Raw genomic sequence first — 26,464 nt, forward strand, 5'->3', positions numbered from 1 at the left:
TACCCTTTTCTTTGTCAAATGAAATAAAAACATTTGGCACCTATGGTGGCACTTGGCTAGTGTCACACTCTTTAGGCTGATGTATTAGTACATTACAGTAGTGTGTAGCTCTACAAATACGCACGCAAACGTAAACACATGCAGTCGTAAACACTCACACATCCAAGTACAAGTATGTCAGTTACAAACCTGGGGAAGTTAAGTGCTAAACCTCCTAAAAGAAGATCCATGTGGCTTTGTTTTGTTTGGAGAGTTAACTTTCCTAGGTTTTGCACTAAACTCCATGGAATACTTGGAACACCCTTCAGCTCACACTCACATGTACACACTCACACACACACACACACACACACAGGGGCGGACTGGCCATCGGGGGTACCGATTCTTAAATGTGTTTTACGGACTTCGGAAGTTCAACGTAAGAAAATATCTCCACCTTATTAATGAACACCTGAAAATTGGTTCTTACACAGCCGAAGTGTTCTCAGCTGTGCCGATTGAGGTAGAGGATTCTTAAATTTGGATTTGCATACATACACGCAACACGCCCCGCCAGGGCACGCAACCGTAGTGTCGTGTGCAGTCAGCCCTAGCCCTAGCCCTTCTAACACGGATGAGGCACAGCTCGTCGCTGCCTCTGACAATCTCTTCCGTCAGTCTCATTTTGTTTTAGGTGTGATTAAATGTCAATTACTCTAGCCTACATTTTATTCTGAAAACCACCGACTGGTGACAGTGATAAGGTAAGATGTGGCGTTGACCTTGCCAAATGTTAGCTTGCTATTCACAGATGAGGTAACGTTCCCTACAGCTAGCCTAGCTAACGGTATGTCTTAAATTGAGACTGTTATGATCTGGTAAAATAAGCAAGCTGGTGCTGTGGTCAACATCGAGATTATCTATTTTAAAATGTTAGCCGTAGTCACTTGCTTACAATCGATGAGCAAGCTATCCATGGTTGTAGTTGTAAATAGGGAAATCTTATCATTTCTATTAACTTGTTTCAAATAAGTTAACCAGCTAGTTTGTTATGCTAAAATCACTGTGTTACACACAACACTTACATTATAAACAGTGTTAATATGTTATCTAGATTGTTTATATACAGGTGTTGACTTGGCCAAGTATAGCTTGCGTTTTCAAAAAATTGCGATTAATTGTGTTTAAGTATTTTAATTGTTTGACAGCACTAATTTCAAGTATATTTATCTAATACGCTTTGAGTGTACTAACCAATAGGCTTTGTAGTTATAGGTATAACCATCTGATCTGATAACCATCTGATCGGATCTGATACTATTCATCTAGCAAACTATACCTACCTTGGAGTGTTACAATAGCCAGTATCATTTTATTCCATGTGTCCATCCAGGCAAATTGGTGGATCCAAATGTTATTAAAAAACAAGCATATATGATGTAATTTCTTTGTAATTAACCAAAATAATGTTAAGTGTATGGGTATTTTTCCCAGTAGGCCACTGACCGATACGTGCGATCCATTGAATGGGCAATGCGGTGTGTAGCCTACTGAGTGGGCAGCGCGCTGTGTACTTAGTGGGCCGGTCTGACAGTAACTCCCGGGCCACTTTTTCCCCCCAGTCCGCCCCTGCACATCACCCATTCTTAGCAAACACCATTAACATTACGCAGCTATGTAAGGAATTTCTTTGTAATCATCCAAAATAATGTTAAGTGTATGGGTATTTTTCCCAGTAGGCCACTGACCGATACGTGCGATCCATTGAGTGGGCAATGCGGCGTGTACTGAGTGGGCAATGCTGTGTACTTAGTGGGCCGCGCGCCGTGTATTGAGTGGGCCGGTCTGACAGTAACTCCCGGGCCACTTTTTCCCCCCAGTCCGCCCCTGCACACACACAAACACACACACAGACACACACATACACACACACTGTACACACACAGACACATAGAGCTCATGCAGGCTGTTGGGCGACGTTGAGGTGGCCAGGGTTTCCAAGCAGACCAATCCGCTGCTTATGCTTCCTCTGCTCTGTCATCTGGAGAAGAGTAGAGGAGTGAGTGTACAAACATGTATGCTTATACACACACACACACACACACACACACACACACACAAAAACACACACACACACACACACAAAAACACACACACACATGCACAGATGCACACACACACATACACACAAACAAGTGGTCCTTCTAAATGCCAAGTCTGCAGCCTTGTTCTGACCTGCTCCTTGAGGTCGGTGAGCTGGTTGGTCAGGTTGCACACCAGCTTTATGGTGGAGTCCAGCTTCTCCTGCAGGCAGCGCATCTCGTTCTGCTCGCCCTCGCCGTCCATGCTCACCAGAGACATGGCGCGCATCCGCGGGAACCAGTCCAGGTTGTGTTCCTGCGGGGAGGCAGAAAGATAGAGAGAGAGGCAGAGTTAGAGACAGAGGTTTGGACACCACAGACATCTGCTGTGTTGGGCTTTTAAACATAACTCGGTTACTAAAACATTTCCAGGGGGAGTTTACCGACAGGTTTAAGTGGTGTGGTTCTGCTCCTGAAGCCATCTTTTAACTCTGATCTTTTTGAGTTTAGCTGAGTTTGAAATGTCTATTAAAATGCCTATCTTACCAAACCCAATATACTCTCATTCTAATTGTCAATCTGCTCGTGCGCACACTGAGCTGGCACCAGTACTGCATACACAAGGACTCAACTACTTGTGAATATGTTTCACAGTAACCTTAACAACTTCCCAAGGCACAGTTGAGTATTCTCAACATGATCTTCCAATACACTTAGTTGTGATCCCAACCAAAACCAATCTTAAAATCAATCGCAGCTGTTAGATGGAACAAAACCTTTATATTTGACATTCTTTCTCCAAAATTGGCTTCGGGAAAATCCATTTGGAGATGTGAGGGTTTTCCATGTTCCCCAGGACGCATGAGAAGAGTGCGAGGCGTGAGCGTGAGCGTGAGGTTTGTGTTAGCACAGGTGCAGTCCTTTCCCTCCAGTGAATGCACCCTGACACCAGTAGCCAGAGCACCTGCTGGTCTGTGCTGCTGACGTGGTGCAGGGCCGGTGGCTGCCGGTGGCAGGCGCTCTTTGCCTCACCTTGATCATCTCGGCCACGTAGCTCTCGGGACCCGTGTACTCGGTGGAGTCCTTCACCTTCACCAGCACGATGAAGAAGAGGTAGTGCCACAAGTTGTGCTCCTCCTTGATGTGCTCCTCAAACGTCACCGTCTTGTTGTCGAACTTGTCTCTCTCCAGGCCTATGGAGGACAGCGATGAAACATTACTTGAGTGATTTGGCGCAAATTAGTGTGATTGTGAGTGTACGTGTGTGTGTGTGTGTGTGTGGGGGGGGGGGGGATATGTATGTGTGTGGGAAGTGAAATGTACCGTATATATGTGTGTGAGTGTGTGTGTGTGGAGGGGGGATGGGGTGTATATATGTATGTGTGTGTTTGTGTGTGTGTGTGTGTGTGTGTAAAGGCTTAAAGTGCGTAAAGGCTTCTCACCACAAATGAAGCAGGTGGTCTTCAGCACCTCTTCCTTCTTCTGCTTCTCGCTCCTGAGGTCTGCGAAGGTGTCGATGATCACACCAAAGATCAGGTTGAGGACGATGATGATGACCATGAAGAAGAAGAGCAGGTCGTACACCACCCTGGCGGCAAACAGGGGCTCCTGCACACACACACACACACACACACACACACACACACACACACACACACACACAGACACACACACACACACATATTTACATATAAATAAAATAAAATCATGACATTATAAACTGGCATTGTGTAAATTTCTATCAGCCAAAACCATGACAAAGACTGAAGCTTGCCTCTGTGTGTGTGTGTGTGTGTGTGTGTGTGTGTGTGTGTGTGTGTGTGTGTGTGTGTGTGTGTGTGTGTGTGTGTGTGTGTGTGTGTCTTGGAGAAAAAAAAGCAGTATTTATTGTTACACCAGGTTTTTATTTCTCTTAGCTTGACTGTTCTCTCCCTTGTACGTCGCTTTAGACAAAAGCGTCTGCTAAATGACTAAATGTCTAAATGTCTAAATGTGTGTGCGTGTGTGTGTGTGTGTGTGTGAACCTCTTTGGATGGTTTGCGGAGTACGTCTCCCACTCCTCCTCCGCTCCTGAGACCATGACTCAGCACCGTCACGATACACATCAGAAGAGTGTCACACGCTCTCTCACCGTCTGAGTCTACACACACCCAAAAACACCAACACAACAGCATTTTCTAATAGTCATTTGGATAATATTGTATCATTTATAAAAAAATATATAAAATAAAATAATAAGAAAAGAAAATAAAAATATATAATACATATTTGATTCTGGACTTTCAATGCACTGGGATGACATAGCAACTACACAGAGCACATCACACCCTCATCAATAACCATTACCATTGTCTTCATCATCATCACATCTTTATCAATAACCATTACCATTGTCTTCATCACACACTCATCAATAACCATTACCATTGTCTTCATCACACACTCATCAATAACCATTACCATTGTCTTCATCATCATCACACCCTCATCAATAACCATTACCATTGTCTTCATCACACACTCATCAATAACCATTACCATTGTCTTCATCATCATCACATCTTTATCAATAACCATTACCATTGTCTTCATCACACACTCATCAATAACCATTACCATTGTCTTCATCACACACTCATCAATAACCATTACCATTGTCTTCATCACACACTCATCAATAACCATTACCATTGTCTTCATCATCATCACATCTTTATCAATAACCATTACCATTGTCTTCATCACACACTCATCAATAACCATTACCATTGTCTTCATCACACACTCATCAATAACCATTACCATTGTCTTCATCACACACTCATCAATAACCATTACCATTGTCTTCATCATCATCACATCTTTATCAATAACCATTACCATTGTCTTCATCACACACTCATCAATAACCATTACCATTGTCTTCATCACGCCCTCATCAATAACCATTACCATTGTCTTCATCACACACTCATCAATAACCATTACCATTGTCTTCATCATCATCACATCTTTATCAATAACCATTACCATTGTCTTCATCACACACTCATCAATAACCATTACCATTGTCTTCATCACACACTCATCAATAACCATTACCATTGTCTTCATCACACACTCATCAATAACCATTACCATTGTCTTCATCATCATCACATCTTTATCAATAACCATTACCATTGTCTTCATCACACACTCATCAATAACCATTACCATTGTCTTCATCACGCCCTCATCAATAACCATTACCATTGTCTTCATCATCATCACACCCTCATCAATAACCATTACCATTGTCTTCATCATCATCACACCCTCATCAATAACCATTACCATTCTCTTCATCATCATCACACCCTCATCAATAACCATTACCATCGTCTTCATCAGACCCTCATCAATAACCATTACCATTGTTTTCGTCTTCTAAAGGGCAGGGGTCTCCATTCTCTGTGCGACACACACCCTCAGGGATGACATCACCAGCCATACTAGCCCCTTCCTCTGTACCAAGAGAAAAAACAGAGAGAGAGAGAAAGAGAGAGATAGAGTGAGAGAGAGAGAGAGAGACCTCTAGGCTCACATCCATTGAATATCTTAAGAAAGCAGATACAACACAACAACACAAAAATCATGACCTTCATGACTGCACAGACTGTTTCTTTTTACCCATAGTGCTGTTGGGTATCCTGTCCACCTCAAGGATGAAGTCGTCCTTGAAGAAGATATAGCCCACAATGGAGAAGAGGTAGACCAGGATGAGCGCCAGCACGGCCGTCAGCACTATAGAGCGGCCGTTCCTCGTCACACTCTTGATCACATTCAGAAGTGTCTCCTCCCGGTACACCAGGTCAAACAGCTACAAACACAGATGATATAATGATAGAAATATGAGCACACTGACGCACTTCGAGATATATATATATATGATATATATATATATACAGCCGCGGAAAAAATTAAGAGACCACTTCAAAATTATCAGTTTCTCTGGTTTTACTATTTATTGGTATGTGTTAAAGTAAAATGTAAATTTTTGTTTTATTCTATAACCTACTGGCAACATTCCTACCAAATTTCAAATAAAAATATTGTCATTTAGATCATTTATTTGCAGAAAAATGACAATTGGTCAAAATAGCAAAAAAGATGCAGTGTCTTCAGATCTCGAATAATGCAAAGAAAACAAGCTCATATTCATTTTTAAACTACACAATACTAATGCTTTAACTTAGGAAGAGTTCAGAAATCAATATTTGGTGGAATAACCTTGATTTAAAATCACAACTTTCATGTGTCTTGGCATGCTCTCCACCAGTCTTTCACATTGCCGTTGGGTGATTTTATGCTACTCCTGGCGCAAGAATTCAAGCAGCTCGGCTTCTTTTCATGGCTTGTGACCATCCATCTTCCTCTTGATCACATTTCAGAGTTTTTTTTATGGGATTCAGGTCTCGAAATTGGGCTGGCCATGACAGGGTCCTGATCTGGTGACACTCCATCCACACCTTTACTGGCCTGGCTGTGTGGCATGGAGCATTGCCCTGCTGGAAAAAACACTTCTCAGAGTTGGGGAACATTGTCAGAGCAAAAGGAAGCAAGTTTTTCTTCCGGGACAACGTTGTACTTTGCCTGGCTGAGGTTTGTAAAAGACCATAAGGGTTGAAAAAGCGGACTGGAGGTTCTTCTAAGTTCGTCTTCTCTGATGAGTCCGATTTCACAGTAGGTGCAAGACTCTCTGGCTTGTAGGCCTCTCCAGGTCTCCGTCTAACCATCAGACGACCATGTGTTGGGCAAAGCTGAAAATTGGACTCATCAGAGAAGACGAACTAGAAGACCCTCCAGTCCGCTTTTTTCAATCCTTATGGTCTTTTACAAACCTCTGCCAGGCAAAGTACAACGTTGTCCCGGAAGAAAAACTTGCTTCCTTTAGCTCTGACAATGTTCCCCAACTCTGAGAAATGTTTTTTCCAGCAGGGCAATGCTCCATGCCACACAGCCAGGCCAGTAAAGGTGTGGATGGAGTACCACCAGATCAGGACCCTGTCATGGCCAGCCCAATTTCGAGACCTGAATCCCATAAAAAAAACCTCTGAAATGTGATCAAGAGGAAGATGGATGGTCACAAGCCATGAAAAGAAGCCGAGCTGCTTGAATTCTTGCGCCAGGAGTAGCATAAAGTCACCCAACGGCAATGTAAAAAACTGGTGGAGAGCATGCCAAGACACATGAACGTTGTGATTTTAAATCAAGGTTATTCCACCAAATATTGATTTCTGAACTCTTCCTAAGTGTAAGCATTAGTATTGTGTAGTTTAAAAATGAATATGAGCTTGTTTTCTTTGCATTATTCGAGATCTGAAGACACTGCATCTTTTTTGCTATTTTGACCAATTGTCATTTTTCTGCAAATAAATTATCTAAATGACAATATTTTTATTTGAAATTTGGTAGGAATGTTGCCAGTAGGTTATAGAATAAAACAAAAATGTACATTTTACTTTAACACATACCAATAAATAGTAAAACCAGAGAAACTGATAATTTTGAAGTGGTCTCTTAATTTTTTCCGCGGCTGTATATATATATATATATATATATATATATATGAAATACACATATAGATATAAAAGAAAGTTTAAGTATTTCAGTTGAGATATAATATCTGGCCAGCGATTCTTATTCTTATTCCCGGAACGCTGCTCATCTGCTTTGTACTTAAGTATCCCAGTGACTGCGCTCACTATCACTACTTTTCACATTACATTACTATTTTCTGTCGCTCTCTGCTAACGCTTTGCTGGCCATGGCGTCTTATTCGACCCCTGTCCGTTGCCCGACGTGTAATATGTTTAGCGACTCTCTAACAACTTTCAATGGCCACAATACGTGCACTAAGTGTAGGCTACTGGCAAGCTTTGAAGAGAGGATATCTCTACTTGTAGGGGTGTGCAAAAAAATCGATTCACATTCGTATCGCGATTCAAGTGCTTCCGATTCAAAATCGATTCATAGAATTCCAAAAATCGATTCATTAAAGATTAAGATTAATGTTCTTTTTGGCTTTGCAAACTGTGTAGTAGGCTTACGTTACGGTTTGAGTGATGGTGAGCGCGATACGGCGAAATGGTTGATAAAAAGCTTCTGAATAGAGAGTTTACCTTTAAAAGTTGTGTTGTGCAAAAGAAGCGAGCTTCACTGTTGTCTGAAAATGGCAGCTGGCTGAAAGCACAGAAGTAGTAGGCTTACCTTTTCTTGGTGTTGTTACGGTTCATTCTTTTTGAAATAAGAGGCCTGACTTCTATGTTCACAGCAAACTTGAAAAAAAGAAAATGGTTTAACTGCACTATAGGCTGAGTCTGAAATGTGCACTTTATAATTTTATTTTGTACCGCCCTGTTTGGCAATGTTGTTTTCAATAAAATAAAACATTGCATAAAGCAAGCCAATACACTTTTCCATGATAAGATAAAATTTGCGATTAATTAATTTGCGATTAAATATTTTAATCGTTTGACAGCACTAACATTTATATACTGTGAATCAATTTTTTTAAATCGAGAATCGTTTTTGAATCGAAAAACGATTTTGAATCGGTATCGAATCGAATCGTGACATTTTCTGAATCGTGCACCCCTATCTACTTGAGTCGCGTCTCCTCAGCATAGACTTTATTACTTCGCTTACCCAAACTAGCGAAATTCAGCATGCAGATCTAACACTAACCGACGCTACTCTGCCTTCTAGCTCACCCGTGATAACACCGCATCCCGAAACCCCGCAATAAATGGGTGACTGTAAAACGAGGAAGTAGTAGAAGACACTCAAAGCCCGTATCACACTCGTATCCCAATCCCATCCCAACTTCAAACCGTTTCTCTCCCATTAATACCACCGATACTGATGATAAAGTTCTCGTTATTGGTGACTCCACCCTGAGGCATATTCAACTCGCAACCCCGTCACAAACAGTGAACTGTATATCGGGAGCTAGAGCAAATGACATCGAATTCCACTTAAAACTAATCGCTGATCGGAGATTCTCTAAAATAATTATTCACACAGGCGTAAACGATGTCCGCCTACGGCAATCGGAAACCACCAAGCTAAATTTTGTATCGTTATTCACTACCGCAACACAAATGGCAGACTCTGTAGTGTGTTCTGGCCCTATGCCTATTAACCGCGGCGACGAAATGTACAGTAGACTATCGGCACTTAATAACTGGCTAGCAGAATGGTGCTCACGCAATAACGTGGATTTCATAAATAACTGGCCAACTTTTTGGAGAAAGCCTGGGCTACAGAAGGATGGCATCCACCCCTCCAAAGTGGGTGCTAACCTCCTTTCTCAAAACTTAAAACACCACCTAGCCCAAACGTAGGCCTACTACTGACAACCAATAACTAGAACTGGAAGGCAGACCTATTACCCCACACTAACTTCTGCTGCACCAGTACACTCTCTGCCCATATTAAACCACATACAAACGGTATCCATACCTAGAATACAAAAACCCAACGCAAATCATACTAGAAGAAGTATTAATCAGGAAAACCTAATAAAGATACAAACCTTATCAGCACAAAATGAAACTTGCACAATACTAAAACTGGGCCTTATTAACATTCGGTCCCTAACATCAAAAGGTGCACTTATAAATGAGCTGATAACAGACAACAACATCCAAATATTTTTCCTAACTGAAACCTGGCTAAAACCAGATGAATTCATAGCCTTAAATGAATCTACCCCTCCAAGTCATGTTAACTGCCACATCCCCCGCAGCACTGGACGTGGAGGTGGAGTTGCTACTATTTCCCTCGCTAATCTATGTATTTCCCCAAGACCTAAATTTAAATTTGCATCATTTGAAGTCCTCGTACTTCATCTTATGCATCCAAACTCAAAAGCCACTAACCCGGTCACTCTTGTGACACTATATAGACCACCAGGTCCCTACACTGAATTTTTATCCGAATTTTCTGATTTCCTATCCGCCCTGATTGTAAATTCTGAAAAAATCCTGATAGTGGGAGATTTTAATATTAAAATATTAGCCTTACAATTGCATTCCAATCACTGATAGACTCTATCGGGTTCTCACAATATGTAAACACACCAACCCACTACCATAATCACACCATTGACCTTGTATTAACGCATGGCCTAGAAATTGACCGCCCTATAGTTCTACCCCAAAATACTACCCTCTCAGATCACCACCTAATTACATTCAACATGAAATTAGAACTCCGTTCAACATCAGAAATAACGTCTCGGTTACTTACGTAACCTCGGTTCCTTAAGCACAGAACAAGATATAACAACGGGACTTGACCTAGTGTCACGAACCAGTCCATGACACTAGGTCAAGTCCCGTTGTTATATCGCAGATTCCTGCGATAAGGAACCCACTTCTACAGCCGTTGTCTATCCGACAGGACCACAGCTGAATTTATATCAAAACTACCCGTCGCCCTCACCTCAGTTCCTACCGCTGGCAAAGTAAATGGCATATGCACTCCCCCACCTCATATCGACCTACTAACTGAAGGCGTCATACATAAGTTGCACTCAACCCTTGACGCTGTTGCACCACTAAAAAAGAGAATAAGAAAACTGAAAAAACTGGCCCCATGGTACACTGATCAGACTCGTGCACTTAAACAAACCACACGAAAACTAGAAAAAAAATGGTACTCCACCAAACTTGAGGTATTCCTCCTGGCATGGAAGGATAGTCTTCTAAGCTATAAACGAGTACTCTCTGAGGCGAAATCAGCTTACTATTCTTCATTGATTGATAGTAATAAAAACAACCCAAAGTTCCTATTTAACACTATTTCTAGGCTTACAAAAAACCACAAGACAATCGAACATTCGGTTCCCATAATCTTTAGTGGTAATGATTTCATGACCTTTTTCAATAATAAAATCCTCAAAATAAGAGAACAAATTCATAGTTTCCTCCCCCTCTGTGACCCTACACCCCCTCCAAAATGCGCCATGGCAACACCCCCTCAACCGGGTGCTCTCCTTGAATTCTTCGCACCCACCGACCTCCCTGAACTAAACTCCTTGATCCTCTCATCTAAATCATCGACGTGCCTACTAGACCCTATCCCCACAAAACTACTTAAACATGCACTTCCCTTATTAAGTGAGACATTACTCAATGTAATGAATAATTCACTAATTTCAGGATACGTCCCACAATCATTCCAAATAGCAGTGATAAAACCATCTCTTAAAAAACCTAACCTTGATCCCGATAATCTCGCTAACTATAGACCCATATCTAACCTCCCTTTCTTGTCAAAAATACTTGAAAAACTAGTAGCTAAGCAACTTACTTCCTTTCTACAACAAAACAAAATTGAAGAAACCTTCCAATCAGGTTTTAGGGCCCACCACAGCACTGAAACGGCCTTAGTCAAAGTCTTGAATGACCTACTAATCGCATCTGATCAAGGGTGCACCGCAATATTAGTTCTCCTAGACCTTAGTGCTGCTTTCGACACAATAGATAATCAGATCCTGTTACAGAGACTTGAACACCACGTTGGCATCAAAGGCTGTGCCCTATCTTGGTTTAGATCTTACCTCTCTGATCAATTTGCCATCAATTTGTTCATGTCCATGAGAAGTCGTCAAATCACACCAGAGTAAGCTACGGTGTTTCACAAGGCTCTGTCCTTGGACCACTGCTTTTTTCCCTTTATATGCTACCCTTAGGTGCTGTCATAAGGAAACATGGCATTAACTTCCATTGCTATGCTGACGACACCCAACTCTACCAATCCATGAAACCTGATGAAATTTTACATCTACCCAAGATAGAAGCTTGCCTCCATGATGTAAAATCTTGGATGGCTAACAACTTCCTGCTCCTCATCTCTGATAAAACTGAGGTTATGCTTGTAGGCCCCGATCAACTGAGAGCTACACTATCTACCCATCTACCCACACTCAATGGCTTCCCACCCCAACAGTGGCTTCCCACACCCAACACTAACATCAAAAACCTTGGTGTAACTATCAACCAAGACCTCCTACTTGACTCACACATAAAACAGATATCAAAGACATCATTTTTTCATTTACGCAATATTGCCAAAATTAGAAAGGTCCTATCCCTCCAGGATATAGAAAAACTAATCCACGCATTTATTACTTCCCGCCTCGATTACTGTAATGCTCTCCTGTCCGGATGCAGCATCAACACAATAAAGAGCCTCCAACTTATACAGAACGCTGCTGCTCGTACACTCACCAGAACTAAAAAGTATGAACACATCTCACCGGTACTCGCCTCTTTGCATTGGCTCCCCGTCAAAAGTAGAATCGATTTCAAAGTACTCCTGCTAACATATAAAGCCCTAAACGACCTGGCTCCAAACTACCTCAAGGAATTAGTCGTCCCCTATTGCCCTCCAAGGCTGCTCCGTTCCCAGAGTGCAGGCCTCCTGGTAATTCCAAGAATATCAAAAACCACAATAGGAGGCAGAGCCTTTAGCTACCGAGCCCCCCTCCTCTGGAATAATCTCCCTGCCTCCATCCGAGATGCAGACACCGTACCTATATTCAAATCAAAGCTAAAGACATTCCTCTTTAGTGCAAACCCATCACCTGCTGCGCTAGCCACCCAGATATATCCGAACACAAATAATGTTCTAATAAAAATAAAATAAAAAATATTTCATCAGGTTGCAAGTTGCAGGCAGTGTATGTTGCACTGTGAAAGAGTGCTATAACAGATCTCGGGTGTGACATGCAGCTGTCCTCACTCACCAGAACTAAAATAAAAATAAAAAATTGAAAAAAAGATAACTTACAACTGATATCTCCATAAGTACACTACCAAACTAAATAACAAATGCCAGTATTACTAAACATATCTTCTCCCTTTCTCTGTCTCTCTTTCTCTCTCTCTATCCTTCCATATCAAAAAATTAAATACAAAATATTTCATCTATGTGTGTGCAGGTTGCAAGTTGCAGGCAGTGTATGTTGCACTGTGAAAGAGTGCTATAACAGATCTCGGGTGGGACATGCAGCTGTCCTCACTCACCAGAATTAAAAAAGAAAACTTAGGACTGATATCTCCATAAGTACACTACCAAACTAAACAACAAATGCCAGTATTACTAAACATATCTTCTCCCTTTCTCTTTCTCTCTCTCTCTCTCTCTCTCTCTCTCTCTCTCCTTCCATACCATATTGCTTATGCCTATAACACTGATAAAATAGCCATATTGCCTACTGTTAAATCTACTACCCAAATGTATCTCCCTATCTGTTTCTGAAATTGATGTCTACTAACATAAATGTTCTCTCTCCCTTATAGCATGTTCCAATCGCTGTTGGAAGTGGAACTATTGTTCCTCATCCCCAGCACTCCGCATCTACGCACATGGACAGCTGAACTCTACCCACTCACTTTCTTCCTTTTCTTCCCTTTTCTCTCCCTACTAATCAGGACTATCTCCGCTATGTGACGCTGCTGTAGTCTCTCCACCTGGTCTACCTGGAGAAACCCTCGGCCAATCGCACCCACCGCCACTGCATTGCCGTACACCTACTGTACCCAATACCCTATGCTAGCATTTATATACAATATACATTATTGCCACCACTGATATGTTTCTCTGTCCCTACATCCCTTACCCCTGTAACAGTAACCCTATTGGTACAGTAATCTGGTCTTGCCTGTATCATGTGTTTACCACCGGATGTCTGTATGTCCAGCGACCAAATGCTGGCTGTGTATAACCCCTGTTGCTTCCTTTCCCCTTCTGCCACACAACCCTCCCCCTTCCCACCTTCCTGTCTCCACCCGGCCGACCTCAAGCAGATGGGTCCCCCCTTGTTGTTCAAAATCACAGAGCTAGGTGAATTTACATCAATTGAATATCTTGCTATGGAGCTCAAAACCGAATCAGTACTGTTTGTTATTATTTATCGGCCACTCAAGCCCTCGCCAATATTCATACAAGAATTCTCCGAACTATTATCACTATGTGTCACCAGGTATGACAAAATAGTCCTGAATGGAGACCTAAACATCCATGTAAATAAAAAAGCAGACCCAAGAACTATTGAGCTTTTAAATCTCCTAGCCAGTTTCGATCTAACTCAACACACACATAACGGATCCAACACACCAGCACGGAAACACACTAGATATAACAACTGGATTAAACATCAATAATATTTCAATAACTGATCTACCCCTCTCTGACCATTTTTGTATACTTTTTGATGTGGAAATCATCTTACAAAAAACCTCAAAAGAATTCTTAGTCCATAAAAGACATCTAGACGATGAAGCTATGGAGAGATTTTCTGAGCAGATTGCTCTATATGAGCTAACTAGTCATGACTGCTCTCTCCTCAGCAGCTAAATGCGAAGAGTTCGCTCAGTTCTTCAAGAACAAAATAACATCGATCAGAGCTAGTATCACTACTACTGGAGGTGAAATTGACATCAGTAGATCTTGCAACTTAACTATGAGCACTTTTACTTTTACTTTTACTTTTTATGTATCACACTAAGGGCCTGATTTACTAATATGCGAGCGCTGCTTAATCTGCGTTCGCAAATTAACGCACAGTGTTTTTGCGCATTTTCCGTGGTATTTATCAACCCAGATCTGCGCTGGGCAAGCTGTGTTTACTCCGCCCTATATAGGGCCTGATTTACTAACATTGCGACCGCTGCTTCAACTGCGTTCGCACGGTGTTTTTCCGCATTTTCCGTGGTATTTATTTAGGAAGAGAAAATGAAGCTTTAGCGAAGTGGAGATAGATATATTGGTTCACGTTCGCTCAATCACTGAACCTGATTCAATGTGTGCGCTGCTATATTGTTGTTCTGCCCGCCATCACCTACAGCAAGATGTTTAAAAGAACACGATTATAAAGAATATGCTATTGGTGGCATTAATGCATAAACTGTCTATTATAACAATATAGATGTGTACATGGCGAGATTAATAATTTCTACAAGGGACATGGGTTCACTACAATATATATGGACGTGGGTGCAATCAATGGTTCATATGACGTTCGGAAAGTTTGCGATTTCAAAAAAAGTCCTGTTTGATGTCTATAATTTCAGCTGTGGCAGTGGGGAAATGTGTTGGCCAGTGCGCCATAGCAATGCGTCGAGTACCTGTGTGAATATTTGGCGAAAGTGAAGGCTGAGATATATCAACTGCTGATACTATAACTGTTTGAAATGATCCGGTGCCAATATTTGCAATGTTTACCAACTGATTGAATGGAATGTGATCTCCGGTTGGAGGGTTAGATGTCGTCTCTGATCTGGTTCAGTAATTGAAGTATTGCGTGGCTGGTTAACCTGTACCGTCTAATGATTTGTGGTTAATTTAACTGAAAATGTGTTATACGAGTTGAAAATTATTTATGTGCGCTGTCTCTGTCTTCTTTCTTCGCCTTTCTCTTATCACTGCTGCCATATCAACGTTTTCAGACTCAATGAAAATGCGCTTCCTGGTTAAGACGTGCTTTTATGAGGCGGAGAATTAGCGCGCAAATCGGAGAGGTGCGCTTGCCAGGCAGTTTAGTAAATACCCCGCAATACATCATTAGGCGCACTTATCTTCGCTCCTCCCAAATATTTGCGCATGTTTCCACCCACCTTTTCGTGTCCTCCCCGTCCACACCCACAAAGCGTTAATATGCGCTGCGCCCTGTTAGTAAATACTGTTTGATGTTAACGACCGTTATTTTACGCCAGAAATGGGCGCAATCCTGTTAGTAAATCAGGCCCTAAGTGAACTCTCCAAAATCATCATCGAATGTAAATCTACAACCTCAGATATTGATCCTATTCCCACCGCATTCTTTAAGCAAGTGTTTGATAGTGTCTCAGGTCCGGTCCTTGACATCCTAAACACATCCCTTAGAACTGGCGTTTTCCCAGATAGATGCCTTCAAAACAGCTGTTGTAAGGCCCCTATTAAAGAAACCCAAATTGGATACCAGTACACTAGCAAGCTATAGACCGATATCCAATCTTCCATTTATTAGTAAAGTCCTGGAAAAGATAATATTAGTCCAAATAAATTCCTTTCTGGAAGAAAATAACATCTTGGAAATCTTTCAGTCAGGTTTCAGAAAATATCACAGTACTGAAACCGCTCTCACCAAAATAATCAGCGACCTTAGACAAAACTCTGATGCAAATAAAGTTTCTATCCTTATCCTGTTAGATCTTGGTGCAGCATTTGATACCATTGATCACGACATCCTAATCAATAGACTTGAAAATCTTATTGGGTTCTCTGACTGTGTATTGAACTGGATCAAAACATATATTAGAGGAAGGAAGTTTTATGTCAGTCTAGGAGACCATATGTCCGAGAAACATCAAAGCTGCTACGGGGCTGTTTAGGTCCATTACTCTTTTCTCTTTATATGTTACTACTCAGTGATATCTTCAGAGAATATAGTATAGATTTTCATAGCTATGCGGATGACACACAATTGTATATTTCCGCTGAACCTAATGATACAACAGCAATAAACTCCATTACCAACTGTTTATTGGCAATAAACAAATGGATGAACAATAACTTTCTAAAACTCAATGAGGACAAAACTGAAGTCCTACTTATCGGCCCCAAATTAAAAAGAGAGATGCTCACCAAGAATCAAGGAGGTATATCCCGGTGGATTAAACCTGAAGCGATAAGTCTTGGTGTCATCCTGGACTCAGATTTGAATTTCAACTCCCACATTAACAAAGTCACCAAAACAGCTTTCTTTCACCTCAGGAACATAGCAAAGGTACGATCATTCTTAAACCAAAATGATGCCGAAAAGCTTATTCATGCTTTCATATCGAGCCGGCTAGACTACTGTAATTCACTTTTTACTGGTCTTCCCAAGAAAATAACTGTAAGACTCCAGCTCATTCAAAATTCTGCAGCTAGACTATTAACCAAAACTAAAAGGAGAGAACACATTAGTCCTGTCCTAGCTACTTTACACTGGCTTCCTGTTACCTTTAGAATTGACTTTAAGGTCCTCCTCCTCACATACAAAGCTCTAAATGGACAAGGACCTAGCTACATTGCTAACTCTCTTACTAACTACACACCAGCTAGAACACTGCGATCATCATCAAACACGCTAGACACCTTTAAAAGGCATCTTTTTACCAAAGCATTTTATTAATTTTATCTGGCACTTTTTATTTCTCTGTAACTTGCACTATTTTTACTAGTTCTCTTTGAAACAGTTTTTAGGGTTTTATGACTTTTATTACTTTTACTATTTCTCTGTAAAACTGTTTTGAGGGTACCATGGCACTGTCGGAAACCATATTGTGGCTTCAATATATCACATATTATTCTCAGAGATATTTCCATAACCAATGTTCTAGTCCCCTAGGTGCAGTCACCTTCCTTAAGCCTGTAAAAGAGAGCTAGTGTCTCTCCCGAAGCCCTGAAGTGCGTTCGGTGGAAGAAGACGAAGAGGCCTCTGAAGGAAGGGTATAGAAGGAAGGGTGGCCTTTGGGCGGGGAAACATAGCGAGGGAAAATATTTAACAGGGTAGGGCGGAATCTATGAAGCAGCACTATGGTTTCGACTGAGCTAAATACCAGGCAGAAGGGTTTAATTACTTTTATTATGATTTTAATATTTTAAGCCTATCGGAACATCAGGTTCTGATACGATGTTGACCATTATTTTATTGCTCCTGCTGCTTGCTTTTATTGATTTTATGTAAAGCACTTTGAATTGCAACTCTTGTACGAAATGTGCTATATAAATAAAGTCTTACTTACTTACTTACTTACTTATGTGCCGTGTTTCTGCCTAAGGTTTCTTCCTGCCTAACAGGTTGTTGCCATTGTGCATGCACTAAGGGGGTTTAGGCTCTGGGCTCTGTTAAGCGCCTAGAGGCAATTGTATTGTAATGGCGCTATACAAATAAAATTGAATTGAATTGAATTATTCCAATCGCCACGTGGCCCCCTTGAGGCCAGATGCTAATCCAACAGATGTTGAGGGATTTCCCTGTGGTTCTAAATCTTGTTCTAGAGCTCATGCAGTACCAGCAGGCTGTAGAAGAACACATGTCCACACAGCCCAAGCGTGCAGATGATCAGGTAGAGCAGGTGGTAGAGGAACTCCACGTCCAGGATCATGGATTTGTAACCGCGTGTGAACGTGCCCCGGTTCCCCACGAAACTCAGCAGGAAAATCATCTTGTTACAAACCTGCATATCGAGACACATACAGCAACATGAATGAATGAATGAATGAATTAATTAATGAATGTATGTACAGTATGTATGTATGTACAGTATGTATGTATGTATGTATGGATGTAAACATATAGAACATAAAGTAAGGACATTTGTGTTTGGTAGATTATTTATCCACAGGGGTGTATTGGTCCTTGAGTATAAATACTTTCTTACTGTACTCAAGTATTATTTTAAGTAATTATGCACAAGTCAGTTATGAGAAAATAACCGTGGGTGAAGATACCGTTTCCATAACTCACTTGCTCCCAGTGCATTATCCCGCTTATATCACAGCTAACTTGCCAAAGTATTAATTCATATGCTGTAAATTATGTTAAATGTGAACTTATGTAATTAGAAATCATAACTGATAACTTATACAGAACTATTGTTATATATTTTGTTGACCTTAATGAAATATCATTACTAATCTCAGGTATATTATTCATCTAAATCATAAGAAAGTTTTGTGGGATAAAAAATATATGTTTCACATTTAATTAATTAAGTAAGTTAGTATAGGATTCCATAGTATAACATAAATTGAATTGGTAACTTGGTGTGTCCATGTATTATGTCTGACCTGTTGGGTAAGGTTTGATGAGCTAAGAGAGTTACTCAATGCTTGGGGTAAGGGGATCCTATGTAAATATTCTTATCTATAGTGGAGGACAAGGTGGCCACAGTGTATGAGTCCGAGGGAGGGGTTTTAGGTATAAGAGATGGGTTTGACCAGAGATCTGTGGGCATTGTTGTGGGACATTTCATGAACATGAATTGCTTGTAACAATGCTCCCGATATCGTTAATAAATCTGCAGTACCACTCCAGTTGTCTGTAAGTAATTTTGACCACAGTTTAAACTTTTACTTTTGGTACTTAAGTAGGATATACAGACTTAAATCTTTGTTCCCACTGTCAGTTGACAGGCTGTGACCATGCACACCATGATAAGTAGCTGTAGCGGCAACAGTAACTACAGGTGCATCTCAATAAATTAGAATATCATCAAAAAGTTGATTTATTTCAGTAATTCTATTCAAAAAGTGAAACTCATATTTCATATGGGTTCATTACACACAGACTGATATATTTCAAGTGATTATTTCTTTTAAATGTGATGATTATAACTGACAGCTAATGAAAACCCAAAATTCAGTATCTCAGAAAATTTGAATATTACTGAAGACCAATAGAAAAAAGGATTTTTAACACAGAAATGTTGGACTACTGGAAAGTATGAACATGTACAGCACTCATTACTTGGTCCGGGCTCCTTTTGCATGAATTGCTGCAGCAATGCGGCGTGGCATGAAGGCAATCAGTCTGTGGCACTGCTGAGGTGTTATGGAAGACCAGGTTGCTCTGATAGTGGCCTTCAGCTCTTCTGCGTTGTTGGGTCTGTTGTCTCGCAACTTCCTTTTCACAATACCCTATAGAATCTATGGGTTTTAGGTCAGGCGAATTTGCTGGCAAATCAAGCACAGGGATACCATGGTCCTTAAACCAGGTACTGGTACCTTTGAAAGTGTATGCAGGTGCCAAGTCCTGATGGAAAATGAAATCTGCATCTTCATAGGATGGAAGCATGGGAAGCATGAAGTGCTCTTAAACGTCCTGGTAGACGGCTGTGCTGACCTTGGACCTGAGAAAACACAATGGACTAACACCAGCAAATGACATGGCACCCCAAACCATCACTCAGTGTGGAAACTTTACACTGGACCTCAAGCAACTTGGATCCTGTGCCTCTCCTCTCTTCCTCCAGACTCTGGAACCTTGATTTCCAAATGAAATGCAAAATTTACTTTCATCTGAAAAGAGAACTTTGGACCACTGAGCAACAGTGCAGTCCATTTTGTCCATAGCCCAGGTGAGACGCCTCTGACGTTGTCTCCGGTTCAAGAGTGGCTTGACAAAGGAATGCAACAGTTGAAGCCCATGTCCTGGATACGTCTGTGTGCGTAGGCTCTTGAAGCACTGACTCCAGCTGCAGTCCACTCCTTGTGAATCTCCATTGAATGGGCTTTGTTTCACAATCCTTTCAAAGATGTGGTTATCCCTGTTTGTTGTGCACCTTTTTCTACCACATTTTTTCCTTCCATTCAACTTCCCATGAATGTGCTTGGATACAGCACTCTGTGAACAGCCAGCTTTTTAGCAATGACCTTTTGTGTCTTTTCCTCCTTGTACAGGGTGTCAAAAATCGTCTTCTGCACAACTGTCAAGTCAGCAGTCTTCCCCATGATTGTGTAGCCTACTGAACTAGACTGAGAGACCATTTAAAGGCTCAGGAAGCCTTTGCCAGTGTTTTGAGTTAATTAGATGATAAGAGTGTGACACCATGAGTCTTCAATATTGAAATTTTTCACAATATTCAAATTTTCTGAGATACTGAATTTTGGGTTTTCATTAGCTGTCAGTTATAATAATCAAAATTAAAAGAAATAACACTTGAAATAGATCGTCCTCGTCCTCAGTCTCCCCTCCCATGTCAAAGTTGTTTCTATTCAGAAGAACCTAGTTACAGTTAACGTGCAACAAGCGATTAAACCTCCTCTTTCGCACGCCCTCCGATAGCAAGCATCAGTTGAATTGATGCGTGAGCGAGATAGGCTATGCTACGTCACACCTCTAGTGGCTGTGCGGACTTTGCATGAGAGTGAGATTGAGCACAATGAGATATATCGCAACATTTGAGTGTATGGACGCGCAGGAAGAACATATTTTATGATCATGAATGTTCCTGATGACAAAGCCCATGAAAATCCGGGACATTCCGTGTCCCGGGAGAATTGAGAAATTGCGATTATAGCACACCAAACAATGAAATCTTGAAATTACAAAAAGCAATCCAACGTTAGTTGGATTCAGTTATAATTAGACCAACTCACAGCACCGTAAATAAGCAGTTCACAAAGCTTTCCAAAACTTAAATAGCTAAAAAGAAGTGGTGATGGCTATCAAAAACATCAGCGAGCAGACAGAACCATCGGGAGCAGACAGCACACACACACTTTGCCTTGTGAAAAACACAGATTTACACTGTTTTAACCTTTGCAAGCACAGCAAGTCTACTAACGAACTATCATTTCAGAACCACTACAAGCGGACATTTTTACATATGTTCTGTTTTTTTTGTTTTTTAAATAAAAAATACATCGGTTGCTTGGTGCCCCTGGAGTCTTGGTGCCCCTGGGCAGTTGCCCATATGGTAAATCCGGCCATGGTAACAATGCTTCCTGGCAATAAATCATATACCGCTGGAAAGCCTGTTTACTCCCCTTTCAAATGGTGCCACCTTTGCAAGGAACATGCATTAGTGGGATGAGCTGCAGAGCTGAGTTTGTGGGTTGCACCCATGAAAAGCTTGCCAGAATAAGCTGTTTGGCGAATGTTTCATCGGCGCAACCCACAAACTCAGCTCTGCAGCTCATCCCACAAATGCATGTTCCTTGCACATGTGGTACCATTTGAAAGGGGAGTAAACAGGCTTTCCAACGGTAAAAGATTTTTTGCCAAGAAGCATTGTAACAACAAAGAAATAATCTACCAAACACAAATTATCTTACTTTTTGTACGTACGTTTATGTATGTATGTATGTATGTATGTATGTATGTATGTATGTATGTATGTATGTATGTATGTATGTATGTATGTATGTATGTATGTATGTATGTATGTATGTATGTATGTATGTATGTATGTATGTATGTATGTATGTACTGTATGTATGTATGTATGTATGTGTGTATGTATGTACAGTACATGTATGTATGTATGTATGTATGTATGTATGTATGTATGTATGTGTATTGGTGTGTAAGTGTGGGACCATTTAAAAGGGAACTAAAAAGGCTTTCCAACGGTATAAGATTTATTGCCGAGAAGCATTGTTACAACAAAGAAATAATCTACCAAACACAAATTTCCTTACTTTTTGTTCTATGTTTATGTATGTATGTATGTATGTATGTATGTATGTATGTATGTATCTGTGTATGTATGTACATGTATGTATGTATGTATGTATGTATGTATGTATGTACATGTATGTATGTATGTATGTATGTATGTATGTATGTATGTATGTATGTATGTATGTATGTATGTATGTATGTATGTATGTATGTATGTATGTATGTATGTATGTGTATTGGTGTGTAAGTGTGTGATTAGGCATGTGTGTGTGAGGGAGTAATTGTATGTATGTATGTATGTGTGTGTGTGTGTGTGTGTGTGTGTGTGTGTGTGTGTGTGTGTGTGTGTGTGTGTGTGTATATTGTGTGTCTCCTCACATTAAAGGCCCCCAGCAGTGAGAGGGTGAGCTCCAGGCCCACTGAGAAGCTGAGTCTGAGGATGGTGATGGCGATGAGGGCACGCACGCCATGAGGCTGAGGCACCATCACCACCACGCTCCACGACGCCAGCACACACACCCACAGCAGCGCCGACAGAGACGGGTCCAGCATAACTAACACACACAAACAAACAAACACACACACACACACATAGAGACAAAGAGAGAGAAAAAAGGCTTTACATCACACACACAGGCACGGTGAGCAAGTTATTTGCTTTGAGAACCTCCCTGTCAGACTCAGTGGCCGAGCAAGATTCGTCCCTCAGTATGTGGTGGGAGGATGATGCAATCCAACTGGTCATCAGATTCACATGCACATCCCACCTGGCAAGATACAGTCATCTAACTGATGGCTCACACACCCACATGGTTTCTTGTGTAGGGGGAGACCGAAAAACAAACCCACAAAGAGGTAATTTGGGAGAGGCTATCCAGCTGACCGAGCTGCTGATGTGAGTGATATGTGAGACAGCGAAAATGACTCAGTACTGAATGACCCCAGCGAGGTTACACTGGGAGTGCTGCGGAGAAGCCCTTCTTCAGCATATGTCTGACACTGAGAGTGTGGCACTCGGGCACTCTCTCATACTCACCCCCACTGACAGCCTCCAGAGGGTAGAAGAAGGCCACCAGCACGTTAATGAGCACGGCCAGGTTGAAGGAGATGTTGCTCCAGAACGACATGTTCCTGGAACACCAGTACAATACTGGCTTGGCTGTAACACACACACACACACACACACACACACACACACACACACAGACATGCACACACACACACACACACACACACACACAGACATGCACATGCACACGCACACACGGCACGCACGCACACACACACACACACGGCACACACGCACACACACACACACACACACACACACACAGACAAACACGCACACACACACACGCACACACATAAACATACACACTGAAGTGAATTCAGTCCTGTGTATAGTGGTAACTTAAATCAAAATTCCTTAAGCATAAATCATAAATTCATTTGGTGTCATCATAAGTGACTGAAATTGTGGGGAAAATGTGCAGGGAGATTTTGTTTATTGAAAAACAAACGTAGCGAGGTACTACATCTTATTCCATTCATTTGCATTCATCTTTCATTCTGTGTTTGAGACAACGTGAGTTCCTCGCAGCTTCATCTTTCATTCTGTGTGTGAGACAACGTGAGTACCTCGCAGCTTCATCTTTCATTCTGTGTGTGAGACAACGTGAGTACCTCGCAGCTTCATCTTTCATTCTGTGTGTGAGACAACATGAGTACCTCGCAGCTTCATCTTTCATTCTGTGTGTGAGACAACGTGAGTACCTCGCAGCTTCATCTTTCATTCTGTGTGTGAGACAACGTGAGTACCTCGCAGCTTCATCTTTCATTCTGTGTGTGAGTACCTCGCAGCTTCATCTTTCATTCTGTGTGTGAGACAACGTGAGTACCTCGCAGCTTCATCTTTCATTCTGTGTGTGAGACAACGTGAGTACCTCGCAGCTTCTTCTGCCACCTCATTTCGCTGTAGAGGTCGTCGGCGCGCACAAAGAAGTCGTTGATCTTGCTGCCCTGCTCGTCTCTCTCTGCGCCGTAGTAGATGTGCAGCTTGGACTCGGCCGTCAGGAACGAGCAGATGTTGGGCACAGGGAACACAATCTGCTCCATTGTTCGGTCATGGCGCACAATCTACACACACGGATACAAAACATGGGAGTTTGAGACAGCAGTGTGTGTGTGTGTGTGTGTGTGTGTGTGTGTGAAAGTGACTCTATGGTAGAGGTGGTGTAGACACACACACTCTGAAATCCACCTCTGCATTTAACCCATCCAGGGAAGTGACACACACACACAGTGAAGTTACACACTAACCCGGAGCAGTGAGCTGCCTTTGGCAGCGCCCGGGGAGCAGTGATTGGGGTTAGGTGCCTTTCTCAAGGGCACTTCCGCCGTGGATGTAGTGGATTTCAAAGGTCGGACAAGCTTGGTATCTTTCCAAAAAGGATTTTATTGTCTTACAAATTAATGGAGAAAAATAAAGTAATGCTCAGTCTCTTTAAATGTAGCGCCCAAGGCGTGACGTCAGTCCCGTGCAAGCAATTGCAGTCTCTCACAACGCATGCCTCCGCACTACGCCCACTGGCACCGGGTTGGAATGGTATCAGAGGTAGCAGAGAGATCAGAGAGTGACGCGCGGGTAAAGGCCGTTTTTATGCGCAGCATGGAATTGTGGTAATTGGAGTCCTGCGCGACGTCTGACAGGCAAGAAATAGTAAAAAGACACACCACACTCCGGCCCGATGAACTAGGTCGGAGAGCAATGTTCATCAATCACAGTTCCAAGTTGTATAATACGTAACTGTACAAGTCTTCTCAAAACATTATTTGATGTTCTTACTTGACCATCTCTTCCAATAAACAGTTCTTCTATCTTTCCCAGTTTCCACATACAGTATGTCTTGGTACTTTATCTTCGTGAATTAACACAATATCTCCAACTTTGAATTTAGATGGATTAACATTTTTCACTGTATGTGCTGACCTTAGTTGTAGAAGATACTCATTTCTCCAGCGTTTCCAAAATGATTCTATGATCCGCTGTCAGTATTTCTATCGCTTCGTCAAGGCTTCCGTGTTTGCTCGTTGGACATCTGTTGGACTTGGCTGTGTGGGTAAGGTTGTAAGTCTCTTGCCTACTAAAAAAATTGCAGGGGTTAGAGGTGACAATTCTTCACTGTCTGGGTACAGATAGGTCAATGAACTTGAATTGATTACTGCTTCCACTTCCACAATAATTGTTTGCAGCTCTTCAAACGTCAAACATGCTCTACCCAGTATTTTGCGAATACAGGTCTTCACAGATCTCACCAATCGCTGCCAAAATCCTCCCCACCAGGCTGCTCGCTCCACGATGTAGCTCCACGTTATTTGTTTTCCTGTGAACAGAACTTGCAAATCCTTGCTCTTCATTATTGCCACATCAGTTTGAGATCTTTGTCAGCTCTTTTAAAAGTCTTGGCATTATCTGAATAAATGGTGTTACATATTCCTCTTCTTGCAATAAATCTCTTAAATGCCATTATAAAAGCTTCTGTGGTCAAGTCTGAAACCAATTCTGAATGTACGGCTCTTGTTACAGCACATGTAAATAAAGCTATGTACGTCTTTTTGTGATTAGGTTTGATAAATAATGGACCAGTAAAATCAACACCCGTTTCCTCGAATGGTTGGGCCTCTGTGATCAGTTCTTTAGGTAGCGGAGCTTCACGCTGCTGGCTCAGGTTGACTTTGGACCTGCGGCACCTCAAACATTTCAGCACCACCTTCTTGGACAACTGCCGTCCTCGCAGATTCCAGCTTGATTCTCGCACTTGCGTTAGCGTGTCTCTTACTCCAGAATGCAGAACATCTTCGTGAGCTCTTCTCACAAGCAATTCTGAGAACCTGTGGTTGATTGGAAGAATCCATGGATGTTTAACTTCATGTGGTAATGCACTCTTTTGGAGGCGACCTCCAACTTGCAAGATTCCTGTATTGTCGAGAAAAGGATTTAGGTTAAGCAGTTTGGAAGTTCGTTGAAGTTCTTTTCCAGCACACAGGTTTTCCATATCTGCAGGGAAGCATTCATTCTGTGTGAACCAAATCCAATATGATTGAGCATTTTTCATTTCTTCTGCACTCAATTCTCCAATTAACTTTTCCTTTTGAATCGTTTAATCCATGCAGTCACTCGTAATACTGTTTGCAA

General features: G+C 41.6%; 1 protein-coding gene across 1 annotated transcript in view; it reads right to left on the reverse strand.

The window, feature by feature from the left end:
• Positions 1 to 1,862: 1,862 nt before the first annotated feature.
• Positions 1,863 to 26,464, reverse strand: part of itpr1a (inositol 1,4,5-trisphosphate receptor, type 1a) — a gene marked incomplete at its 5' end in the record, with an annotated part of 72,614 nt that continues 48,012 nt past the window's right edge. Inside the window, 10 exons of the mRNA XM_080849261.1 lie at positions 1,863 to 2,020; positions 2,215 to 2,376; positions 3,093 to 3,253; positions 3,503 to 3,668; positions 4,085 to 4,237; positions 5,716 to 5,922; positions 18,155 to 18,319; positions 22,648 to 22,823; positions 23,306 to 23,428; positions 24,213 to 24,405. Of these exons, the coding sequence (XP_080705387.1) occupies positions 1,937 to 2,020; positions 2,215 to 2,376; positions 3,093 to 3,253; positions 3,503 to 3,668; positions 4,085 to 4,237; positions 5,716 to 5,922; positions 18,155 to 18,319; positions 22,648 to 22,823; positions 23,306 to 23,428; positions 24,213 to 24,405 (1,590 nt within the window). The 3' untranslated portion in view covers positions 1,863 to 1,936. The remainder of the gene's footprint in view (positions 2,021 to 2,214; positions 2,377 to 3,092; positions 3,254 to 3,502; positions 3,669 to 4,084; positions 4,238 to 5,715; positions 5,923 to 18,154; positions 18,320 to 22,647; positions 22,824 to 23,305; positions 23,429 to 24,212; positions 24,406 to 26,464) is intronic.

Source organism: Sprattus sprattus (genome assembly GCF_963457725.1).
Source record: "Sprattus sprattus genome assembly, chromosome: 12".
Taxonomy (NCBI): domain Eukaryota; kingdom Metazoa; phylum Chordata; class Actinopteri; order Clupeiformes; family Clupeidae; genus Sprattus; species Sprattus sprattus.